At 44.0% G+C, this 24,014-nt stretch overlaps 1 protein-coding gene and 3 non-coding genes across 5 annotated transcripts; all 4 read right to left on the bottom strand.

Annotated features, from left to right (window-relative positions):
* Positions 1-6,780: 6,780 nt before the first annotated feature.
* On the bottom strand, positions 6,781-16,682 carry NCL (nucleolin). 2 transcript variants are annotated; one of them, XM_040228115.1, is made up of 14 exons: positions 16,439-16,682; positions 15,054-15,170; positions 13,217-13,703; positions 12,624-12,839; positions 12,440-12,544; positions 12,116-12,257; positions 11,423-11,547; positions 10,392-10,515; positions 9,819-9,976; positions 8,946-9,069; positions 8,635-8,768; positions 7,977-8,103; positions 7,444-7,667; positions 6,781-7,270 (listed from the first exon to the last, which is right to left on the bottom strand). In XM_040228115.1, exons 1-14 carry the CDS (start codon positions 16,454-16,456, stop codon positions 7,194-7,196), a joined length of 2,178 nt encoding a protein of 725 aa, XP_040084049.1. In that variant the 5' UTR covers positions 16,457-16,682; the 3' UTR covers positions 6,781-7,193. The 2 variants fall into 2 exon arrangements, with proteins under 2 accessions (XP_040084049.1, XP_040084050.1); XM_040228116.1 differs by having other exon boundaries at positions 12,440-12,523.
* Positions 7,803-7,936, bottom strand: LOC120855192. Its single transcript, XR_005719166.1, has one exon. It is a non-coding gene; the product is annotated as a small nucleolar RNA SNORA75 (small nucleolar RNA).
* LOC120855207 lies at positions 8,463-8,542 on the bottom strand. The gene has a single exon (XR_005719176.1). It is a non-coding gene; the product is annotated as a small nucleolar RNA SNORD20 (small nucleolar RNA).
* LOC120855200 lies at positions 12,331-12,400 on the bottom strand. Its single transcript, XR_005719170.1, has one exon. It is a non-coding gene; the product is annotated as a small nucleolar RNA SNORD82 (small nucleolar RNA).
* Positions 16,683-24,014: the final 7,332 nt, after the last annotated feature.

Genomic DNA, 24,014 nt, shown 5'->3' with positions numbered 1-24,014 from the left:
AACAACAGATTAAAAAAAAAAAAAAAAAAAAAACATTAAAAAAGAAAATCAGGCAGATTCTTTACCAGCTGAACCACAAGGGAAGCCAGAAAGAGAAAGACAAATATTGTATTCTAACACATATAGACAGAATCTAGGAGAATGGTACTGAAGAACTTATTTACAGGGAGGGCAGCAATGGAGAAACAGACATAGAGAACAGACTTATGGACATGGGGAGAGGAGAGGAGAGGGTGAGGTGTATGGAAAGAGTAACATGGAAACATATCATCATATGTAAAATAGTCAATGGGAATTTGCTGTATGGCTCAGGAAACTCAAACAGGGGCTCTATATCAGCCTAGAGGGGTGGGGTGGGGAGGCAGATGGGAAGGAGGTTCAAAAGGGAGGGCATATATATATACCTATGGCTGATTCATGTTAAGGTTTGGCAGAAAACAACAAAATTTTGTAAAGCAATTATCCTGCAATAAAAAAATTTAGCAAAAGAGAGAGAGAGAAAAAAAAAGCAGACCTTCCCTGGTGATCCAATGGTTAAGAATCTGCCTCTTATGCAGGGGACTTGGGTTCAGTCCCTGGTGGGGGGAACTAAGATCCCACATAACACAGAGCAAACCTGTGCACCACCAACAAAGACCTGATGCAGCCAAATAAATAAAAAGAGAAAAGCAGACAGATTTATTTAATATCCTATTTAGGAGTAGCATGTTTTGAATTCTATACTGCCATTGGTCTATTTTCTAGACCAATCCTTTTGGATCCTTACGGATCCTTTCTCCTGCTACTAAGCCTTTCTAGCTAAATTTTAAACATAGTACTTCACTTCTAGGATTTCCATTCAGTTCTTAGAGTTTCCATTCTCTCCAGAAATTCCTCATTTCTTCATTCAATATTCTTTAACATGTTTACAATGATCAAAGTGCTTGCTTACAAATTTCAACATGAGTTGTTTGTCTTTTTCTCTTGATTGTGGACACTGTCATGGTTCATTGCATCTCTATTAATCTTCTTGCTTACTGGACAATATGAATGACATATTGCAGTCTGGATTGTTATCTTCCCCTGAACAGTTAGATTTTGTTCTAGTATGCAATTAAATTCCCAGCAGACTCCCCCACTGATTATGCGGGGGTTTAGTTTTAGGTTTTACGCTTTGTTAGGATGAGTCTACTTTAGTTTTGTATTTTACCCTTAGTCCTAGTGCTTAATCCTTAGGCCTGGAATGTGCTATTTTGTATGTCTAATGTATGACCCTTCTGAGTTTCGAAGAAACACTTGAAGTGTTTATCAAACCCTTCTAACTGGGCAGAATTTGAACTCCAAACTTCCCTCCAGCACCAGGTATCTGCTGGGATCTATAGCCAGCTCCTTCTCACCTTTCCTGCTTTCCCCTGGGTGGAGAGTGAAAAAGCTGACTTAAAACTCAACATTCAAAAAACAAAGATCATGGTGTCCAGCCCCATCACTTCATGGCAAAAAGATGGGGGAAAAATGGAAACAATGAGAGACTTTATTTTCTTGGGCTCTAAAATCACTGTGGATAGTGACTGCAGCCATGAAATTAAAAGATGCTTGCTCTTTGGAAGAAAAGCTATGACAAACCTAGACAGTATATTTAAAAGCAGAGACATCACTTTGCCAACAAAGGTTTATCTAGCCAAACCTATGGTTTTTCCAGTAGATGTGTATGGATGTGAGAGTTGGACCATAAAGAAGACTGAGCACTGATGAACTGATGCTTTTGAACTGTATTGCTAGAGAAGACTCTTAAGAGTCCCTTGGACTGCAAGGAGATCTAACCAGTCGATCCTAAAGGAAATCAACCCTGAAATTTAATTGGAAGGACTGATGCTGAAGTTCCAGTACTTTGGCCACCTGATGAGAAGAACTGACTCACTGGAAAAGACCCTGATGCTGGGAAAGATTGAAGGCAGGAGAGGAAGGGGATGACACAGGATGAGATGGATGGCATCATCAACTCAATGGACATGAGTTTGAGCAAACTCCAGGAGACTGTGAAGGACAGGGAAGCCTGGCATGCTGCAATCCATGGGGTCACAGAGTCGGACACAACTGAGCATTGAACAACAACATGAGAGTCTTACGCTGCTCATAAATATGACTCAATCAAGAATTTGAAGGCAATTAGTATCTCTTATCTTCAGGTAAGTTGCCAGATTCACGTTTGCTCCAACCTGACTTCTCAGTTTAGTAAGACTCCCTTTCTGCTTAAAGTCTATGTCCAAAGATTCATGCCAACCCGTGGGGGGTGGGGGGCATACCCTCAAGGAAAAAGCTGGTTAAACATGTATCTCCCTCCCAGTGTCTTTAGCTGCTTTCAAGATGGTATCTGTTTCAGCTTCTATTGTTTGGTCTTCAACACCTCAGAAGTTGATTTTTATATTTTGTCAAGTTTATAATTACCAACAGGAGGGTTAATCTGTTAAAAGCCACTCCATCATCACCAGAACCAAACTCCCTAACTATATTCTGGGCTTCTCAGGTAGTGCAATGGTAAAGAATCTGCCTGCCAATGCAAGAGATGCAAGAGACACAGGGTCACTCCCTGGGTCAGGGAGATCCCCTGGGGGAGGAAATGGCAACCCAATCCAGCATTCTTGCCTGGAAAATCCCATGGACAGAGGAGTCTGGCAGGGGGGGTTCACAAAGAGTCAAACACGACTGAGCATGCATGCAACAGGAACTGTATTTTAAATGTAGATACATCTTACCTGGGGCTTTCCTGGTGGCTCAGATGGTAAAGAATCTGCCTGCAATGTGGGAGACCCAGGTTCGAACCCTGGATTGGGAAAATCCCCTGGAAAAGAAAATGGCAACCCACTCCAGTATTCTTGCCTGGAGAATCCCATGGACAGAGTAGCCTGGTGGGCTATAGTCCATAGGGTGGCACAGAGTTGGATACGACTGAAGCAACTTAGCATGCACGCACACCTACCTAATGCATTAGTGAACAGGTAATTCTACCACAAATGATGTATATTAGTATTTTGAAAACTTTTTTCAATATATTTATTTCCCTTATAATCCTGTTTTAAAAAATGGGAAACGTTATTCTGAAAAGTTTTCAAAGGCTTTACCCAAGAATTTCCAACACAAAAAGGTTAAGAACTTCAAAAATATATGTTAAGGACTCCTGGCATTAGAGACTCCTGCCTGCTGCTGCCATAGGTTTCCTGCAGTTGAGGGAAGGCGTTTCTCCAGAATTCCTTCAGTCATTATCTACTGAGTATCTACTATGTGTCACAGACTATCCTAGGGCCATGGGATAGGACAGAATCAAGTCCCTCCACTCAGAAGTCGGCAGTTATACAAGTGTTCTCTTCACATTTCCAAGTAGAAGGATCAAGTCTTTCTCCTCTAATTACGGGGTTACCTGACATGGAGGAACAGCCACTGGCTCACACATATTAATTGGGTAAATTCTGAGAGGCGCTACTCCCAGGGGTATTTGCTCTTGTCCCTCTTCACACTGGTCTACTGTTTCAACCACCACCCCTTTCCTAAGTTGGAGAAAAGGAAGTTTCAGGCAGAAAGGAATTGTCAGACGCTGCAGGGAAACCATAACCTAAGGGAAGACCAACCACTGGATTTATAGGCTTTGGTCATGAGAACCCATTAACGAACTCAATGCTGGTGTGGGGACAGCAGCCACCCTGCCAGAGGCAAAGAAGTGGGAAGCAGCAGTGTGGCCCTTCTCGAAGTTTGGCAATAAAGTTTAGAGGAAACAGCTAGGCAGGGAGGTAGGGTCAAGAGACAAGCTCTTTTTGGATGAGAAAAGCTTTGGCACTTTTTAAGGCTGCTGCTGCTAAGTCGCTTCAGTCGCGTCCGACTCTGTGCGACCCCATAGACGGCAGCCCACCAGGCTCCTCTGTCTCTGGGATTCTCCAGGCAAGAACACTGGAGTGGGTTGCCATTTCCTTCTCCTTTAAGGCTGAGGGGAGACAAAGACTGAGTTCCAATGAAGATATTAGTGGGGCAAGTATGGATAAGTGACAACTCAGAGAGATAAAGAGCACAGACAAGCATTCAACAAAATTTAGTTCTTGGGCCCAATTAGTATCCACTTTTTTGGGTGGGGATTCCACAGCACTTCTGTGCTCTGAGTGGACTTTCTGCAGATTCCTAAGCCCAGAGTTTCTCTAGTGGTTCAGTGGTAAAGAATCCACCTACCAATGCAGGACCTCCTGGACTTCCCTGGTGGCTCAAGACAGCAAAGCATCTGCCTACAGTGCGGGAAACCTGGGTTCGATCCCTGGATTAGGAAGATCCTCTGGAGAAGGAAATGGTAACCCACTCCAGTACTCTTGCCTGGAAAATCCCATGGACAGAGGAGCGTAGTAGGCTACAGTCCATGGGGTCACAAAGAGTCGGACACGACTGAGAGACTTCACTTCACCAACGCAGGAGACAGGGGTTCAGTCCATGGATCACGAAGATGCCCTAGAGAAGGAAACAGCAACCCATTCCAGTATTCTTATCTGGGAAATCCTGTGGCTAGAAGGGCCTGGAGGGCTACAGTCCATGGGGTCACAAAGAGTTGGACATGGCTGAGTGACTAAACACCACCACTACTTAAACTGAGTCTGAAGACGCATTGACCTGAAACTAAACTTCAGGCTTCCCTCCTGACTCGTCAGGCGCCCACATCTTCGTGGATGTGCTGCCACCTACTGGAAGAGTGAGGAAAGTGGCGACAACCATTTGCTGGAGGGAGCTGCTTTTCTAAAATGGCTGCAAAACCCTCTCCAAGAGACCACTGTGAAGGCCTAGGATTAAGAGGTTTGTTGGACTCCCTAAATGGAACAGGGTAACCCTGTAGCATTTCATTCCAATGGAAATCACCATAATATTCCTGGTTGGAATAATTAGTAGTATATAGGGCTTGACAATCTCCTTCACTTGAGGGGAAGGAAGAACTGTTTTGCTGCTCATCCTGCCCCACAGCAGGTTATAGACACGCTGAAATCAAAGCTTGGCACACCATGGGCACAATATAAGCAGCATTAGCTGCTAGTGGGTTAGCAAGCCAGCAAATGCTAATTCATGTTTCTAGATGGCCGAGTTGTTTATTACACCTTCAAGTTTAAACCCAGACACTAGACAAGCAGTCAGGGGTGGTACCCACAAGAGACAGCTGCTGGATAATGGAAAAGGCCCTGGAGACCTAGAGACCAATCATACAGGCCCTTCCTAAACGTCCAGTTTGTGACAGACTGATCTGCCAGTGATGCAAATTTCCACACATCCAGTCAAATTCTACACGTTTGCTTCAAGAGGTGACAGACAACATGGCTTCCCAGGTGGCTGAGTGGTGAAGAATTCACCTCCCAATGCTGGAGACACAGAAGATGGAGGTTTGATCTCTGCATTCCCCATGGAGTAAGAAGTGGCAACCCACTCCAGCATTCTTACCTGGATAATCCCATGGACAGAGGAGCCTGGTGGGCTACAGTGCATGGGGTCACAGGGTCCAACATGACTGAAATGACTCAGCCAGCACGCACTAGCACAAACGGCTCTAATTAAATCTTTTACATCTAGAAAATATAGGCTGCTTTCCTCACTCTCCCAGTAGGTGGCAGCACATCCACGATGTGGGCGCCAGACAGGGAGGAGTCAGGAGGGAAGCCTGTATTTTCAGAGTTTTTTAGTTTTCAGGTTTGGTTAATTGGATGATGTCCCTATGCTGGCTTTTCTTTCCAGCAGAAAGAAATTTTCAATCTTCCCTGCTTCAAAGCAGGTATTTATCCTGCCCTGTCACACAAGAGGTAGACTTGGTAGGTAGTGAGGCAGCACTAGCAAAGAATCCACCTGCCGATGGACACTAGGGTTCAATCCTGGGTCGGGAAAATTCCCTGGAGTAGGAAATGGCAACTCACTAGTATCCCTGCCTGGAATACTAGCGCCGCCTAGTAGGCTACTGTCCATGGGTCACAGTGTACAACTGAAACACGGTGCATCACATGCTCAAGGTTTAGACACTTTCACTCCACCAGCAACTCAGAGCCAGAAACTGCACCAAGGACTGGTAGTTTCACACAAGCCATTTTTTTCCCATGGGGTGGGGATAGGCTGGGGATGACTCAAGTGACATTATTTATGCCACCGCTGATCTGACAGGAGACAGAGCTCAGCTGGTAATTCTGTGATGGCACTGGATCACCTATTATGCAGCCCTGTTCCCCTGGTTTGTATCTTTCAGCTGGCCTTCTATTACACTAGTATCTTTCATTCTATCACCTAGGGCACTATTTTTCAACTAAAATGTTAATCCCTTGACCTAGGTCTCTCATGTGACCTTTATTTGGAAGTGGGGTGGGCAGGGAATGCTTGCACAATGTCTGAATTAACCCAGTGCAAAACTGAAGGCCTTTCTTGTCAGTTTCACCCAAAGTTGTTGGAAGCCTTCATTTTGGCCCATTCACGCCACAAGAATTCTCATCAGGCACCTGCTCTTGTACGCTTATTTAAGAGGCTCAACCAAAGCATTCCTAGCCCTCTTTCCAGAGCACTTTTTCAGGACACCTGACACTCAGGACTATTTGTAAGTGGGATAAGATCATAGCAGACTTTCATATGAAGATACACAAGGCTGCAGTTGGTTACTTCAGTAGCCATTTCACCAAAACTTATGGCTGGGACACTCAAAACCAAAGCAGAAACATCTTCATCAGGGGTGGAGCAGATGTGGAGTGGTAGAACGGACTCCACCATGCTCCACTCAGTGATATTCCAGGAGAAACACTCTAAGACAGGAAGTACAAGGCTGGCACCAGAGTTCTAGGACTTTTAATCTGTCCCAAAATTGCTGAAGCAAAAATCATGATAAAACATTCTGCTTTCCTTTACACCCCCCAACGCAAAAAAAAAAAAAAAAAACTCTGTAGGAAAAAAATTGTTTTGTACATGGGAAGAAACAATATAAATTCAAAACTTACAGATATGGGTTAGCTCTATCACTCATTTCTTTAAAAAGTTTATACGAATATCCAGTCAACACCAACAGGGTTATCTCCCTTGAAATGTTATCTATACGGATTTCCAAGTAGACCACAGGGCTGTATACTGTCTTGGAATGTCCTCAGAAGGCTCTGTCATTGATCAGGTAACAGAGTAAAAACCCCAGAGTCCTTTCTTTCAAATGGAAGAGGGAGAGACAGGGATAGAAGAAACTATTCAAACTTTGTCTTCTTTCCTTGTGGCTTATGGTCTCCTCCTCCTCCTCTGCCTCCTCGGAAGCCTCCTCGCCCTGCAGAAAAGGAAGGCATCATTAAACAGGCTCCAAAACTGCCAGTCATCCCTCCCCAGCAGGGTGAGTGAGGACTTGGGGATTGATGCGGAAACACAGATCTGCAGGTCTGGAAGTGCATGGCCACGTAAACAGCATCCAGTGAACACAGCAGGGTGGCCCTCCACACTTACCTCCAAAGCCTCCCCGGCCTCTGCCACCAAAGCCACCTCGGCCACCTCTGCCACCACCTCTGCCTCCAAAGCCACCTCTGCCTCCTCCTCGGCCACCAAAGCCACCTTCACCCTTAGGTTTGGCCCAGTCCAAAGTGACTTTGTTTCCATCGATTTCACCATCTTCCATGGCCTCCTTGGCAGCTTTGGCATCTTCCTCGCTGTTGAAGTCTACAAAACCAAACCTAAAACACCAAATGAAATTGCCGGTTATAAAGCACCCATATGCCAAGTTTAATCTCACAAGTTCTACAGCAATCCCATAAGCCTTAACTGGGAAAGACCTAGGTCAGAGCACTTCCCTACAGAAAGCTGAAACAGAATGTCTCACAAAACAGCTGAATAGGCCTTTGTGAAAACAGAAGCCAACAACGCTAGCCCCGTGAATTGTCTCTTCTTCTCGTGCGAATCCTCAACTGTCACTGATCGACAGAAAGGAGCTCAGTGAGAAGACTCAAGGTGGGAGAGCCACCCATTTCCTGCTTCTTACTCACCCTTTGGAGGATCCAGTCTCCCGGTCAGTGACTATCCTTGCTCGAATAGAGCCATCAAAGGACTCCTTTAACGTCTCTTCTGTGGTATCCTCAGAGAGACCTTTGACAAACAGTGTCTTGGATGGCTCTGGGAAATAAAAATAAAAACTGTATCAGTTACAATCCATGACAATACTGGATTTACATGTTACAGTCTAGCACCTGACTACTGCCTAAGGATGCTTGCCTTAGCAAATGCTAGCCTTTCACTTGGAGTGTCTATATGTGAAAAAGCAGGTTAAAGCAACTTGGGTCAATTAATGCTTAATTCAGCAAAGGGCTTGGACCAAATTCCACATGATGTTTACACTGATCACCAGAGCAGTTAAGAATCTTTTTATGGAAAACAGAAGCAGCAACCCACGTAAGTGACAGCAATCCTAAAATAGGCAGCTATAAACACAAGAGAGTAAATCACAAGTCAATTTGCTGCTCAGTGTTGACTTGCTGGATCAGAACTTGACTATCTAGAGGAATTTTCTTGAGATTTCATCAGTTACTTCTCAGATAATCAGTCATCATATCCAGTATCATTTACTCAGCAGCAACAGAAAGAAGCAAATGTTGTTCTGTAGATCTCTGGACCCAACCACAAATTCCTGTTAACAAAGTGACTTACGGCTTCTTGCATTAGGTGATCCCCTGGGTCCTTGCAACTCCAGTCTGATGGCTCTGCCCTCAATTTCCCTTTTATTACATGAATTTAAAGCTTCTTTAGCATCTTCAAATGAAGCAAATTCTATAAATGCATACCTGAGGATTAAGTCAATAGAGTAAGTCACCAAGCACATGACTCCACTGTTGCCACTAAGCCTTTTTCCTCAAGCAAATCCTTAAACAATGCAGCTTCTGCTAAATGTCAGAACATGATTTCACCTCCACAAGATAACTCTTAAAAAGCCTGTAACTGGCGACATAAAGATACTTTACCCTTTAGATTTGCCATTTTGGTTCTGGGGCACCTTGATATGAGTTGCCTTCTCAAATACTTCCTGAAGAGTTTCTTCTGTTGCACTATAGGAGAGGTTGCTTAAAACCAGGGTTTTTGATTCACCTATAAATAAAGAGATGTCAAGTTAAGACTCTGAAGCAGTGTGTCCCAACTTAAGTCACAGCTGTACCGTGTTCTTCAAGAGCTTCTGTGCTTGAGAGAGGTAACACACCAACGTTAATACAGGTGGAATCCTACTTCCTGCTGCTGCTGCTAAGTTGCTTCAGTTGTGTCCAACTCTGTGCGATCCCATAGATGGCAGCCCACCAGGCCCCCCCGTCCCTGGGATTCTCCAGGCAAAAACACTGGAGTGGGTTGCCATTTCCTTTTCCAATGCATGAAAGTGAAGTCGCTCAGTCATGTCTGACTCTTCGCGACCCCGTGGACTGCAGCCTACCAGGCTCCTCCGTCCATGGGATTTTCCAGCCAAGAGTACTGGAGTGGGGTACCATTGCCTTCTCCATCCTACTTGCTATTCAACATCAAATACCTGTTAAGTACTTACATGCTGGTTCCTTCCATTCCTACTGTGCACATGTGCAAGCTGACTATAGCCCTGTGTCTTCCTAGAATAATATTCTAATTTAAATGCCCACAATCTAAGTTCTTTACAGTATAAAAGATACAAAGGAAGCTAGATTTATCTATGTTCTAGAAAAAATATTTCATATAGCTCTCATTCAAGACAATTACAAAGAGAGGTATAACATGCTAATCTACATCCAGTTTATCAACTATATAAAGTACAAAGATGCAAAGGATTTGTTTTCTCTCCTAGATTTCAGAACCCAGAAGGAAACTTAAATTCTTACCACTCCAAGTGCTATTCTTTCCACCTCTATGGTCTTGACTTTGGCCTTTCTCTCCGGTGTAGTACAGAGAAATGGATCGCCCATCTATCTCTGTTCCCTGCTTTTCTTCCAAGGTTTTTTCTGCATCAGCTTCTGTCTTAAATTCAATATAAGCAATCCTACAATAGGGGGGAAAAAAGTAAAGAACTCACTCGGTTTTAAAAACCGTATTAATTCTCTCTTAATCTCAGCAATAGGACTTTATTTCAGACAAGTAAAATAAAAATGCCCTTTGTTTTATACTAATTGAAATGTTCAAGGTTTCTGCCATTTTCCACTTTTCAACTAAAACTTTCCCACTACAGAAAGCTTACCCAATACTTCAGGAAAGCTAGGCCTTAGGTAGTACTTTATGTTAGTTTATAATAAAATTACTCTGAATTAGGTACATTATCCTCACTTGTACTGATAGGAAACTCAGGTTATAGAATAATTTGCCCAAAACCACAAACATAGGAAAGTTAAATCAACATTTCTTCTATAAATTAAAGTGCATTAATTTTGATGTAACATTTCAGTGGACACAAAACATACCCTTTACTCTTTCCATCCTTGCTGACTAATCTGATCTCCACAGCATCTTCAAACACTTCTTTTAATTCATCCTGAGTAACTTTGTAAGGCAGATTTTTAGCCAAAAGTGTTCTTGCATCTCGATCTAGATTAAAAAAAAAAAAAACATAAAAATGAACTGAATGGCTTAAAAGACCCTGACTGACCAATGTACAAGTTCTTGCTAAAATTTTTATGGACTTCTCCGGCAGTCCAGTGGTGAAGACTGAGCTCCTCTAATGCAGGAGCACAGGTTTGATCCTTGGTTGGGGAATTAAGACCCTGCTTGCAACAGGGCACAACCAAAAAATAAACATTTTTAAAAATAATAATTTTTAGATTTCATAATGTAAAAGGCACTCTATTATGTATTATGGAGATATAGCAATGGCAAAACAAACTGCTTTCACAGCTGACAGCTAACCATGTGCTGAATACTTAAAAAGAGAACTAAATATCATATGCTATGTATATAAAGTAAGTGTTCAGTATGTTTTAATTTAAAAGACTATGGGAAAAAAAAACTGTAGGGAATTCCCTCATGGTCCAATGGTTGGGACTCTTGTGTTTCCACTGCTTCAGGGGGCACAGTTTGATTCCTGGTCAGGGAACTAGGATTTCACAAGGTATACAACGCAGGTGCCCCAAAGTTTTATTTTAAAAAATTTAAAAATAAAATGGTGATGAACACACACTTGAAAGGTGACAAGTATCTAGAAAAAGGTAAAAGATGCAAAGGGAGTAGTTAAGAGATCTGCTCTAGGTCCAGTGAGGAAAAGACTATTAATTTAGATATACTGAACCAATTGACTAAGTCTAGCAAATTTGACTAAGTCTAGCAAACAGTGCCAAGCACTGATGTAAACATTTAACATTCTAATTCATTTAATCCTCAATGTATGAGGAAGACAAAAGAAAAAGGTTAAACTACTTACCCTGGCTTGTCTACATTAGATTAGATACATAGCTATGAACAAGCTATCAGTATCAGTTTTACCTAAAGATTTACATACCTTTCTTACTGTCTTTTCCCTTTGGTTTTTCTAGTTTAATTTCATTGCCAAAGACTTTTAAACCAGTGAGCTCCAAGGCTTTTTCCAGGTCTTCAGCAGATTCAAAATCCACATAGCCAAACTTCCTTTAAAGTGAAGGGACAAAAATTTTAAAAATTACAGGTCAGGGCGTGGTGGGACAAACCCCACAAGAATCACAAGTAATAAGTACTCTGGGTAAGCAGTAACACTAACGTGATAGTGCAAACAAAGATTAAGAAGCACCTATACTATTAACAAAATTAAGTTAAGCCCTTTAAGATGGGGCTACAGAACAGGATCTGTAAGTATCAAGACCTAATGATCCAAGTTTACCTCTGAGATCTCCATTAGCTACACTGCTGCTTAACAACTAACAGCACAGGATAAAAGAACCTGTTTAAGCACTAAGAGAATCCTGTTTAAAAGCATTCACTATTATGGCTTTTCAGGTCTAAGAAATATTTAGTTTGTGTTGTATCAAAAATTAAGGGGAATTATGAAAATTTCAATTTGGGGGTTTCACAATTTGATAATCAAATTATTTAATTCAATAATATCTAATAGATATTCATGTTTAAGAGTAATGAGCTAAGGTCCTAAAATTGAAAGGAAAAAGCAACAGCAGACCCACAAACAGTGTGTGATGCTATGACACAGCGCCCCCATACTTACCTAGACACACCAATTCTGACATCAACAACAGCAAGATCATTTTTAGCAAAAATATCACTGATACCCGTTTTCAATTCAGGAGCAGATTTATTGAAGTTCAGGTTTCCAATAAAGAGATTGAAAGACGTAGTTGGTTCTGTGCCTGCACAAAAATTTTCTCAAATTAGTCAATTTTCCAGTATACTTAAATATTAATCAAATTATTTCTGTACACAGCACATCAGCACATTGAAATATAACATCAGGTTTCAGTATTAAGTCCCTTTACTGTTCATCACTTGTGCTATGTGGTATCATTTCCTACCCCCCAATTCTCTAAGTTACCTTCCACTTTTTGTTTCTTGGCTTCAGGAGCTTTTTGTTTGGCCATTTCCTTCTTTCGTTTTCCAGGTGCTTCTTTGACAGGCTCTGGACAAGAGTTCAAACAATCTATGTCATCCACACATACTCAAGTACCTCCTTTTAAACAAAACTCACGTCAATCTACTTGAGAATCCAACTTCATTACCTTCTTCCTCTTCCTCCTCTTCTTCCTCCTCCTCCTCTTCTTCCTCCTCATCGTCCTCCTCTTCATCGTCGTCATCCTCTTCCTCCTCCTCTTCATCATCCTCCTCCTCCTCTTCATCTTCATCTTCAGCAGTGCTCTTAGCTTTCACAGGAGCAGCTTTTACTGGAGCCTTCTTTCCTTTCGCTGGTACAATCTCCATAGGTTCTTCTTCAGAGTCTGAAAGAGAAGCCACCTAGTCAAAAACTGAGTTCTATACCAGTTCTATGGAGACCTAAAGGAAAATAAATGTAATCTTATTCATGCCACTGTGCTTAGAGCTCTGGTAAGTAAAATACAGAATGAGCTGTCTGAAGCATCTTACTCAGGAGCAGCTATAGTCTGTGGGGTTGCAAAGCATCAAAAGGACTGAGCAACACAAGCAGGCAATCTTTCATGGGTACCAATCGAGTGCATCACAATCAGTCCAGAGAATCCCTGGGATGATTCTCATCTAACCCCCCAGGTTTTTAGCAGGATGTAGTTTTACCACCCACACCTCATCCCTAATGTACCTTGCAAACAGGAGTCCAGGAACTACCAATACAATGCCTTACCATCTTCGTCCTCCTCATCCTCATCCTCCTCCTCCTCATCATCGTCGTCATCATCGTCATCCTCGTCATCCTCATCATCTGTGGCAGAAGCAGCACCAAAAGCAGCAGCTGCCTTCCTCACTGCTGGTTCATCCTCCTCTTCGTCATCATCGTCCTCCTCTTCACTGTCATCTTCATCTTCTTCATCACTGTCTTCCTTCTTGGCATTCTTGCCGTTCTTTGCTCCCTTGCCTGGGGTGGCTGCTCCCTTCTTACCAGAGGTTGCTACCAATGCTTTGCCTGGGGTGGCTCCCTTTTTGCCAGGTGTTACCACTACTTTGGCAGGTGTAACTGTCTTCTTGGCTGGCATAGCTGCTGCCTTTTTGCCAGGGGTGACAACTGCTTTCTTTGCTGGTGTGGCAACTGCAACCTTTTTTGTTGGGGAAACCACCATCTTCTTTGCTGGAGTTGTGGTAGCCTTCTTGCCTTTTTTCTGAGGGATAACCACCTTTAAGAATAAACAGAAAACAACAAGCTTGTTTTCAAACTGAAAGAGTTGTCCCATAAATGAATGCTCAATTCTAGCACTGCCTCAGTTCTACACCACATGCACCAGATGTGAGCAAGTTAAAAGGCAGAGTCAAAGTAACATGCTCTGTACACTTGAAGTCACAGTCTTAATCTTGCAGGAAACTCTAACACAGACCTTGAAAATAGACTAGATGCCGCCACGTGGGCTTAGACAGAGTTTTAAAACTTAATTTTAAGCCTCAACAGTTTTCCCATCTGAAAATAACTGTTGTTCAGTCACTAAGTCATGTCCAACTCTGGACTGCAGCCAGCCATCCCTGTCCTCACCATCTCCTGGAGTTTGCTCAAATCCATGTCCATTGGATCAGTGATATTACCTAACCATCTCATCCTCTTCTGTCTGCCCTATTCTCCTTTTGCCATCAACCTTTCCCAGCATCAGGGTCTTTTCTACTGAGTTGGCTCTTTATACATGGCTTTAAGGATTATGACTTGACATAGGAAGTTCACTGGATGCTCATTCTTAGGACCAAAGAGAAAATGAACATCAAAAAAGCAAGTGGGATAATCAATAGTGGCAAGGTTAGTAAAGAGCACATTAGCTTGATAAAAACCATCACTTGCCTATATTTAAAGTTACACTCAGAACTTTTTGTTAACTACTGGTTTTATCAGGTAATGTGTGCCACAATAAAACCTTCATTAAATTCTAAATAAGAAATATGAACAAATAAAGCAATGAGTCATCTTTACAGTGAGCCAACAATAGCTGGGAGTTCTAAATAAGTGCTAATACAATGAAAGGTGACAACTCTCAAACCACACTTTAACAGTGATTAGTATTATCAAACTTATATAGGGTAACAGAGACCAAGTGATCCTACTTGGAAGCTAGAAGAATCTGATAAGGCTAACCTCAGACCTGAATATAATGCTCAGAGCTGCCATTCGCAGGACAGTTAACTGTTCACCTTGTTTATCTGGTATGTAGAACTCACTGTTTATCTTGGTATATGGAACTAACTCGTTGAATGTGGAAAACTAGTGATTTACTACAATATATCACACCAAGCCCTGCAGAAGGTGTGCACACATGTGCACGCACACACACACCTACAGATCTTTCCTCTCAAGTTCATTCAAATATTCTTGTGCCATCTTGACAGGTCAATACAACTCCGTGAAATGCTTGACCGTTACAACAGGTCCTATGTGAATTAACAGAATCCTGGTTTTTCTGCCAATATTTTCTGACATCCAATACCACCTGCTTTAAGTCTCCATTTTGTAGTTTAAGGCAATTCAACACTGAACTATATACAATTACCTCTTCTCCACTGCTCTCATCGTCTTCATCTTCTGACATTTCCTCATCTTCACTATCTTCTTCTACCTCCTTTGGGGGAGGAGCCATTTTCTTGGAGTCACCTTGATTTTTACCGGCCTAAAACAGACGTGACACATTACACCCTCCCTCATTTCAAGCCATTCTTCATGGCAAAACGGCAGTAATCTCCCTTAGTACTCCCTCTTCATACTGTTAACTACAATTTATATAAAAATTATCCTTCATACCAATGTTAACACAGGGCTTCCCAGATGGCGCCAGTGGTAAAGAACCCGCCTGCCAATGTAGGAGACATAAGAGACCGAGGTTCAAACCCTGGATCGGGAAGATCCCTTGGAGGGTATAGCAACCCAGTTCAGGATTCTTGCCTAGAGAATCCCATGGACGGAGAAGCCTGGCGGGCTACAGTCCACGGAGTCGCAAAGAGATGGATACGACCGAAGCGACTTAGCACTCAATTTCCTACGTATTTTCTCTCAAGTTCTTTAAAAAACCACCTTTTGCTTTGGATAAAAAGGATAGTCTCTTCTTGCTACGTTCTTTAAGCACACCCGTTTAAAAAATTACACCTCCAGCCAGAATCGAACCTTGCTTCACCGCACCGTTTCTCAATGCGGACAACTGGACCAATATAACTGCCAACAATTCAAGGGCCTTCACGTGAGGAAAACCACCTTGAAAAAGCCTTTGAGGTAAACTGTGGCACCAAATTCCACCACCCTCGTCTGAAGGCAGCTTTAAAAAAAAAAAAACACGTCTTAACCCGTCGTCTTCTATTAAGACTTCCTTTCCCAGGTTACCAACCCCGCCCCTTTCAGCCCTGGAAGGGCCACGTGGGGTAAGTCGCAGACCACCACGTGCGCGCAGCCCGGCGCAGAAAGCATGCGGCAGGGCCTCCTGCTGGAGCCCCGCTCCCGTCCGCCCACGCCGCTGAACCTGGACCGGAGACGAGGTGCACCGCCGCCCTCCCCCCAAGGCCAGGTCCCTCCGCAGGCCCCACACGCCGCGGCCCACGTGGCGAGCCCCGCGCCGCGGCACGTGCGTCAGGAGGCGGGGCCCCGCTCCGGCCCGTCGCAGGAGTTTCGCCTCATCAGTCCGAGGCCCTGCTCCCCCTCCCCGCTCTCAGCCCCGAAGTCCTTCCCCGCCGCATTCACCACCCGCGCGGCACCTGCCGAAGCTCTTCACTTCGCTACCAAGCAGCTAAAAACGCGAGACCACCCAGCTAATCGCGCGAGACTTCCCACAGCATGGCGCCCTCGAACGCGCCCGGGACGGCGCGCAGGCCCTCCTCCTGGCGGCGCAGTGCGCGCGCTCCTCGAAAAACGGGCCTTGATGTCCGTGCTCGCGCGGGCAAGGCCTCTTACCTTTGCGAGCTTTACCATGATGGCGGCTTATGACGGCGGAGTGTGTGGCGAGCGAGTGGCGCAGACGAGCCCAGAGGAACCTAAGCACCGTCGATGGCGGCCACTAATCCCTGAGCGCGTACGCTTGGCTGCCAGCTAGCGCTCGAGACTGAAGCGAAAGACTGAGCCTGCCCAGTAATCGCCTCTGGAAAGGCGACGACGGCACCCTCGTGACTCCGCCTCGACCAACCAGATTTCGCGTCCCTCTCATGAGCCAATCGCGAGCCTCTAGCTGAGAACTGCGCGGGGCGGGGCGCGGGCCGGAGTGGGCGGGCCGAGGCGGCCAAGGAAGGGGGAGGGGATTCGTGGCGGCGGCCTGGGGCGGGACTCGCTTTGTGCAAAGCCAGCTCTGATTGGGCCATTGGCGCGCGGTACCCAGAGTGCCCATCCACGGCCCGCGCTCGCGGCGCCTGCGCGCTGGAACGGACATTTTGGCGCCGCGTGTTCAGTAACTCCCGAGTGGTGGATACCCGTGGTCTCTGATTTTTCAGTAAGGGTCTTGTCTGCCTCGGAGGGCTTGAGTCTCCTGAGAGGCTTCACGGGCGGCCCCGGCCCACGTTCTACACAAAGCATCCTGGAGGCAGTGCAGATAAGAGTTTGTCCCGTTTCCCCTCTAAAGAGCCCGAGACGTTCGGGAATTCAGACTCCACCGCGTTGAGCGCCCACCTTAGTTCCCCCCGCTAATGAACCGCGCTAAAAAGTAGCCCTGTCTGCTGGTGATTCCCCCGAGGCCCCTTCTCAGAAACTCCCTCCTGAGAGCTGCTGATATAGTCTAGTATGTGAGGTTTACAGTGAGCAGCGCACAAACAATATTTAATCTCAAGAAACCTCATTTGCTAGGTATTTTTCACAGTAGGCAACACCCTGGTGGTCACGGGATAACTGCGGGCTGAGGAGAAGAACTTGGGTCAGGCCAACCACAAAGCAGGGCCTTTGACCACTTAAAAGTTCCCTCTTTGTTATTTGGGACTAAAGCACCTACTTTTTAAAAACGTTGGCTGCTAAGTCAGTGTCAGATGGTCCGGCAGTCAGTCAAAAGAGTCTGAAGGAAGGTTCCCTGGACGGAATAGAAGATTGCCTTTGCGTTGTGCTTTTGCCAGTTATTCAGATGGATCACTGGCAAAACTTAATTGGTGTAAAACTCAACCCAGAGCACTTTCTTCAGTTTTGAGCTGCCCAGGTAGGAGGTTATATCCCTGGCATCTGGTACCTGGTACAAAACTAAGGTATCTTCAGCTATGACGATATTTCCCCAAATGAACTAATGTTCAGAATCACCTCTGGGGTTTCTAATTAACGAGATGTGGGGCTGGGCCCAGGGTTTTGTATTTTAACAAGGGCTGGTGGGGATTCTCTGAGCCATCAAATTATTTTGCAATTCTTACTAAAAAACACTCCTGTGACTGAGTGAATAGGAAGCCCACAGCTCCCCACTGGGGCTGTCTGATCAGGGAGGAGACAGGCCCGTGCTCTGGTCTGTACCCTGCTTTCTGATATCTGGTGAGCATCCTAAGGAGGTTTTCATTTTGAACTCTGGGATGGGGCCAAGCGGACACGTACTGGGTGACTGGGAACAGAAAAAACAGCATAAGCCAAGGCGTGGTAGAATAAAACCCCAGTGTTTGCAAGCAGTTTGGCACAGAGCAAGCTTTGGACCCTCATGGGAAGAGGCCAGGGAGATAAGCAGGGAACATGATCAAGTGACAAGGATGAGTTATAGAAATATTGGCATGGCTGACTTGTCAGTTCAGATCTCAGCTTATATCACCTCTTAAGAGGCCTTCCCCTACCCTTCAATGAAAAGTGCCACGCAGAGGCTTACTACCACACCACCCTAATGGAGACAGGTTCTTTTTGTTGTTGTTTGAGGCAGGTTCTTAACCACTACCTAGCATTTTTTTTTATCTGTTTACTGCCCGTTTGCTTTTTCCCCAGCCTCAAAGAATACAGCTTTTGTTCTCTGCTGTATTCCTGGTGCCTTAAGCATTGCCTAATACAAGTAGTGGTGACAATTTGTTGAATGAATGAAGTATTTAGGTAAAGGGAGCAGTGGAGAAAGTCTGAGTATATGAGTGTTCAAGTGCTTTGCTTTGGAGCCAGCCTGAGATTTTAAAAAAAAAGTAGTAATCGCTGATACTTATATAATAATTATGAATTTCTAAGCACTATTCCAGTTCTTTATACCTCTAAAAATAAATTACCACTGTTTTACAGAAACTGAGGCAGAGAGATAGATTAACTTGTCCAGGGGCACATAGCTAGGAACTAGAATTTATTTTTTTGAGCATTTATTTGACCACTTTTACGTGGTCAAAGGCCCTGGTTTGTGGCTGGCCTGACAAGTTCTTCTCCTCAGCCTGCAGTTATAACATCCTGCGACCACCAGGGTGGTTCCTACTGTGAACAATTCCTAGTACTAGAGGTTTCTTGAGATTAAATATTGTTTGTGTGCTGCTCACAGTAAACCAAATAAATTTTAATATTTTTACATATTTATTAAATAATATAAATAATATCTATCAATAAATTATTGTTTATTAATTAGCATTAAAATTCATTTATTTTATATTTATATATGATATATCTTTAAAATTTATTAAAAATAAACATTAATATTTATTCAAGGTCTTAGTTGCAGCATGCAAACTTTTATTTGTGGCAGGGGTGTCTAGTACCCTGACCAGGGATCAAACCTGGGCCCTCTGCATTGAGAATGTGGAGTCAGCCACTGGACCACCAGGGAATCCTGGAACTAGGATTGAAATAGACCCTACTCTGTCATCCCAGTTTCTTTATAAAATGGGGATAATAATAGCACCTGACTTTGGGGTTGTAACAAGTATTAAATGAGATATATAATAAGCCCTCAATACTAGTTAGTCTTATTATTGACAGACTTTAATTATGGGCTTCCCTGATAGTTCAGTTGGTAAAGAATCCACCTGCAATGAAGGAGACCCCAGTTCGATTCCTGGGTCAGGAAGATCCACTGGAGAAGGGATAGGCTACCCGTTCCAGTATTCTTGGGCTTCCCTTGTAGCTCAGCTGGTAAAGAATCTGCCTGCAATGCGGGAGACCTGAGTTTGATCCCTGGGTTGGGAAGATCCTGTGAAGAAGGGAAAGGCTATCCACTCCAGTATTCTGGCCTGGAGAATTCTGTGGACTATATAGTCCATGGGGTAGCAAAGAGTCGGACACAACTGAGCAACTTTCACTGCACTTCATAGAGAGGAATAAAGGATCGTTTATTTCCGTTACCTGTTGAATGTGTGTATGTAAGTGGAGTAACACCAACAGGGCTGCAGGTTTGGGGAGAAGCTCCTGAATTCAGTGTTGGACATGCTGCGTGCATGAGAAATACCAGTCACTTTAGGCAATTGGTTCTGAGAAGGTGGCCGCCTGGCTGCAGACACAGATAACATGAGGGACCAGCCTAGAATAGCAGACGGAATGAGAGGAGAAGGCTGGGCAGACTCAGGTCCAGTGGTGGGAAAAGGCCCAGAGTTAGAAGCCAAGCTAGGAAAGGGGAGTTTTGGAAGCCAAGGGAAGAAAGAGTTTAAGAAAAAGGGAAGAGAAGAACAGTGCCCAGTGCCTCCAGAGTAGTCCTGAGAAGGTCTACTGGATTTGGTATTAAGAGATATCAGAGGTTTGGGCAAGTGTGATGGGATAGCAGCCACACTGCTGTGGATAGAGAAGTTGTAGGGCCCCTGTGGGAAGCGTCCCTGGGAGAGGGAGTGGTTACGACTTAAGTTTCTCCATAGCTTATAGCCTATGGGGAAGGAGCCAGTAAAGGGAGACTTAGAAGCTCAGGAAAGAAACATGAGAAGAGGAGACTGACTGAGGATTGTCAAACCAAGGGGCTTCCCCTTGGTCCAGACCAATTTGACGCTAAAGGTAAGTGTACCTGTGTAACTGACATAGATGGCTTAATGCCTCTTAAGTGTCCAGACAGTTCCCAGTGCATAAAAGTGCATAAAATGGACATTAGTAAGTGTCCATTCAGTGAATGGAGTATGGGCATGAAAATTAGGATAATTCCCATCTGCTGGTGTCTTCTTTGGGAAGAATCGGAGGCTGGAGGGGCAGCTGGGCATGTGCTTAGTCACTCAGTCGTGTCTGACCTCTTTGGGACCCCATGGACACTGTAGCCACCAGGATCTTCTGTCCATGGGGGTTCTCCAGGCAAGACTACTGGAGTGGGTTGCCATGCCCTCCGGGGGATCTTCCCAACCCAGGGATCGAACCCAGGTCTCCCACGTTGCAGATGGATTCTTTACATTCTGAGCCACCAGGAAAACCCATAAGTACTGGAGTGGGTAGCCTATCCCTTCTCCAGGGAATCTTCCCAACCCAGGAATCAAACAAGGGTCTCACGTATTGCAGGCAGATTCTTTACCAGCTAAGCTACCAAGGAACCCCAGATGGGCATTTACAAGGCATCAACTGGCTGGAGAAAAGGAGGGAACACTTTCTTAAACGCCAGAAGATTGATTTAAAAGTAATGGAATGTAAATTGTTGCAGCCACTATGGAAAATAATATGGAGGTTCCTCAAAATATTAAAATAGTATTGCTGAAAGATATCTGCACTCTCATGTTCATTAAAACATGATTGCAATAGCTAGGAGGTGGAGGATATGGGGAGAAGTTGGTAAAAGGGTACTAACTTTCAGTTATAAGATGAATAAGGTCTGGACTTCCCTGGTGGTACAGTGGATAGGAATCTACCTGCCAGTGTTGGAGACAGTTCAATCCTTAGTTTGGGAAGATTCCACGTGCCGAGGAGCACCTAAGTTCATGCACCACGATGACTGAGCCCACATGCAGCAACTACTGAAGCCCTCACACCTAGAGCCTGTGCAACAACAGAAGCCACTACGATGAGAAGCTGGTGCACCACAGCGAAGAGTAGCCCTAGCTTGCCACAGCTGGAGAAAGCTCGGATGCAGCAATGAAGACCCACTGCGGCCAAAATAATAATAATAATAATAATAATAATAATGAATGAATTTTCAGAAAAGATGAGTAAGGTCTGAGGATCTAATGTAAAACATGGTGACTATGGTTGATAACACTATATAATATAACTGAAATTTGCTAAAATAGTACAACTTAAATATTCTCATACACACAAAAAAAGGATAAAAATGTGAGGTGTTGGATGTGTTAATTAACTACTTGGGAAATCCTTTCACAGTATATAGATTTATCAAATCACTACAATGTACACTTTAAATATCTTAAAATATTGTATGTCAATTATACCTCAAAGCTGAAATTTAAGCAAAAAAAACACAGAGCATCTAAAAATAAATTTAAAAAATAAAAAGTATATATAAACATCAAATGAAGTAAATTGGCTACAGTCAGAACAGGGAAGAACAGAATATTGTTTTGAACGAAATGATGTCCCTAGCAAGTGCACAAGACTTTGCAGGAGTGGAAACGGTAAGATGTGAACCTGCCCTGACGTGGCGGATGGGCAAACATAAAATGTTGCTTCTTCACTGTGTGGATTTCTGCCTCCCTACTTTTCATCTATTAAGTGAAGGCAGGAATGCCTGTTCCCTTTTGCAAGGGTATGCTCATGTACTAGGAATAAGGCAGAGTTGGTTCAATCCATGTCCTCAAGCAACCTGAGTCTGAGAGTCTGGAAGGGAAATGGGGGGCTACCCAAATACTCAGATGTGTAATTAAGGCTTCTTGTTGTTCAGTCACTAAGTCGTGTCTGAATCTTTGCAACCCCATGGACTATAGCACAACCAAGCTTCTCTGTCTTCTATCTCCAGGAGTTTGCTCAAATTCATGTTCATTGAGTCAGTGATGCTATCTTACCTATCTCATCCTCTGCCATCCCCTTCTTTTGCCTTCAAACTTTCCCAGCATCAGGGTCTTTTCTGATGAGCTGGTTCTTCGCAGGTGGACAAAGTATTTGAACTTCAGCTTTCATATCAGTCCTTCCAAGGAATATTCAGGGTTGATGTCCTTTAGGATTGACTGGTTTGATCTCCTTACAGTGTAAGGGACTCTCAAGAGTCTTCTTCAGCACCACAATTCAAAAGCACCAATTCTTCAGCGCTCAACCTTCTTTATGGTCCAACTCTCACATCCATACATGACTACTGGGAAAACCATAGCTTTGACTATATGGACCTTTTTCAGCAAAGTGTTGTCTCTACTTTTTAATATGCTGTCTAGGTTGGTCATAGTCAGCAAAGTGATGTCTGCTTTTTAATATGCTGTCTCAGTTCAGTTCAGTCAATCAATCGTGTCCAGCTCTTTGCAGCCTGACGGACTGCAGCACGCCAGGCCTCCCTGTCCATCACCAACTCCTGGAGTTTACTCAGACTCACATCCATTGAGTAGGTGATGCCATCCAACCATCTCATCCTCTGTCATCCCCTTCTCTTCCCACCTTCAATCTTGCCCAGCATCAGGGTCTTTGCAAATGAGTTAGTTCTTCACATCAGGTGGCCAAAGTATTGGAGTTTCAGCTTCAGCATCAGTGCATCCAATGAATATTCAGGACTGATTTCCTTTAGGATAAACTGGTTGGATCACCTTGTAGTCCAAGGGACTGTCAAGAGTCTTCTCCAACACCACAGTTCAAAAGCATCAAGTCTTCGGTGCTCAGCTCTCTTTATAGTCCAACTCGCACATCCATAATGACCACTAGAAAAACCAAAGCTTTGACTAGACGGACCTTTATTGGCTAAGTAATGTCTCTGCTTTTTAATATGCTGTCTAGGCTGGTCACAGCTTTCCTTCCAAGGAACAAGCATCTTTTATTTTCATGGCTGCAGTTACCATCCACAGTGATTTTGGAACCCAAGAAAAGAAAATCTGTCACTGTTTCCACTTGTTCCCCATCTATTTGCCACGAAATGATGGGACTGGTTGCCATGATCTTAGTTGTTTTAATGCTGAATTTCAAGCCAGCTTTTTCATTCTCTTCTTTCAGCTTCATCAAGAGGCTCTTTAGTTACCTCCAGCTTTATTCTGTTGCCATCAGAGTCCTCCCAACCCCCCATCTCCAACCTGTAACCAGGACCACAGCACCTGTGCAGAGTAGACTGGCAGGGGTGTAGGAGGTTTGTTTCCAAATCTGCCTTTTTTTTTTTCTTCCAGTTTTATAAAAGTGAATTATTTGTTGAGTTTTAAAGCACACCAATGGCACAAAGTTCAGAAAGTTCGAGAAAATACACAGTAAACTATCTCCTCCCTCCCTGTCCTCTAGCCATTCTGTCCTAGGACAGGGCCAGCAGCAGTCTCTCTATCCTTCCAGATCCACTAGTGTGTTCACAATTAGATATATGTATTCTATTTCATACCAATGCAGTCATACTGTATGTACTGTGCTGAACTCTCCTTTCTTCTTCAGTAACTAGGTTTATGTCCTAACTCATTCCGCATCAGTGTATGCAGGGCTGCCTCGTTCTTCTCGATAGCTACAGAGTGGTCCTGGAGTGGAAGGGTCATTTATTTAACCAGTCTCCATGCTGGACATTTAGGGTTGTTTCCTATGTTTTGTTATTACA

The sequence above is a fragment of the Oryx dammah genome, unplaced genomic scaffold (genome assembly GCF_014754425.2).
Source record: "Oryx dammah isolate SB20612 unplaced genomic scaffold, SCBI_Odam_1.1 HiC_scaffold_27, whole genome shotgun sequence".
NCBI classification, from domain to species: Eukaryota; Metazoa; Chordata; class Mammalia; order Artiodactyla; family Bovidae; genus Oryx; species Oryx dammah.
The sequence above is the reverse complement of the archived record's forward strand: the minus strand, read 5'-3'. Positions and strand labels throughout refer to the sequence as shown.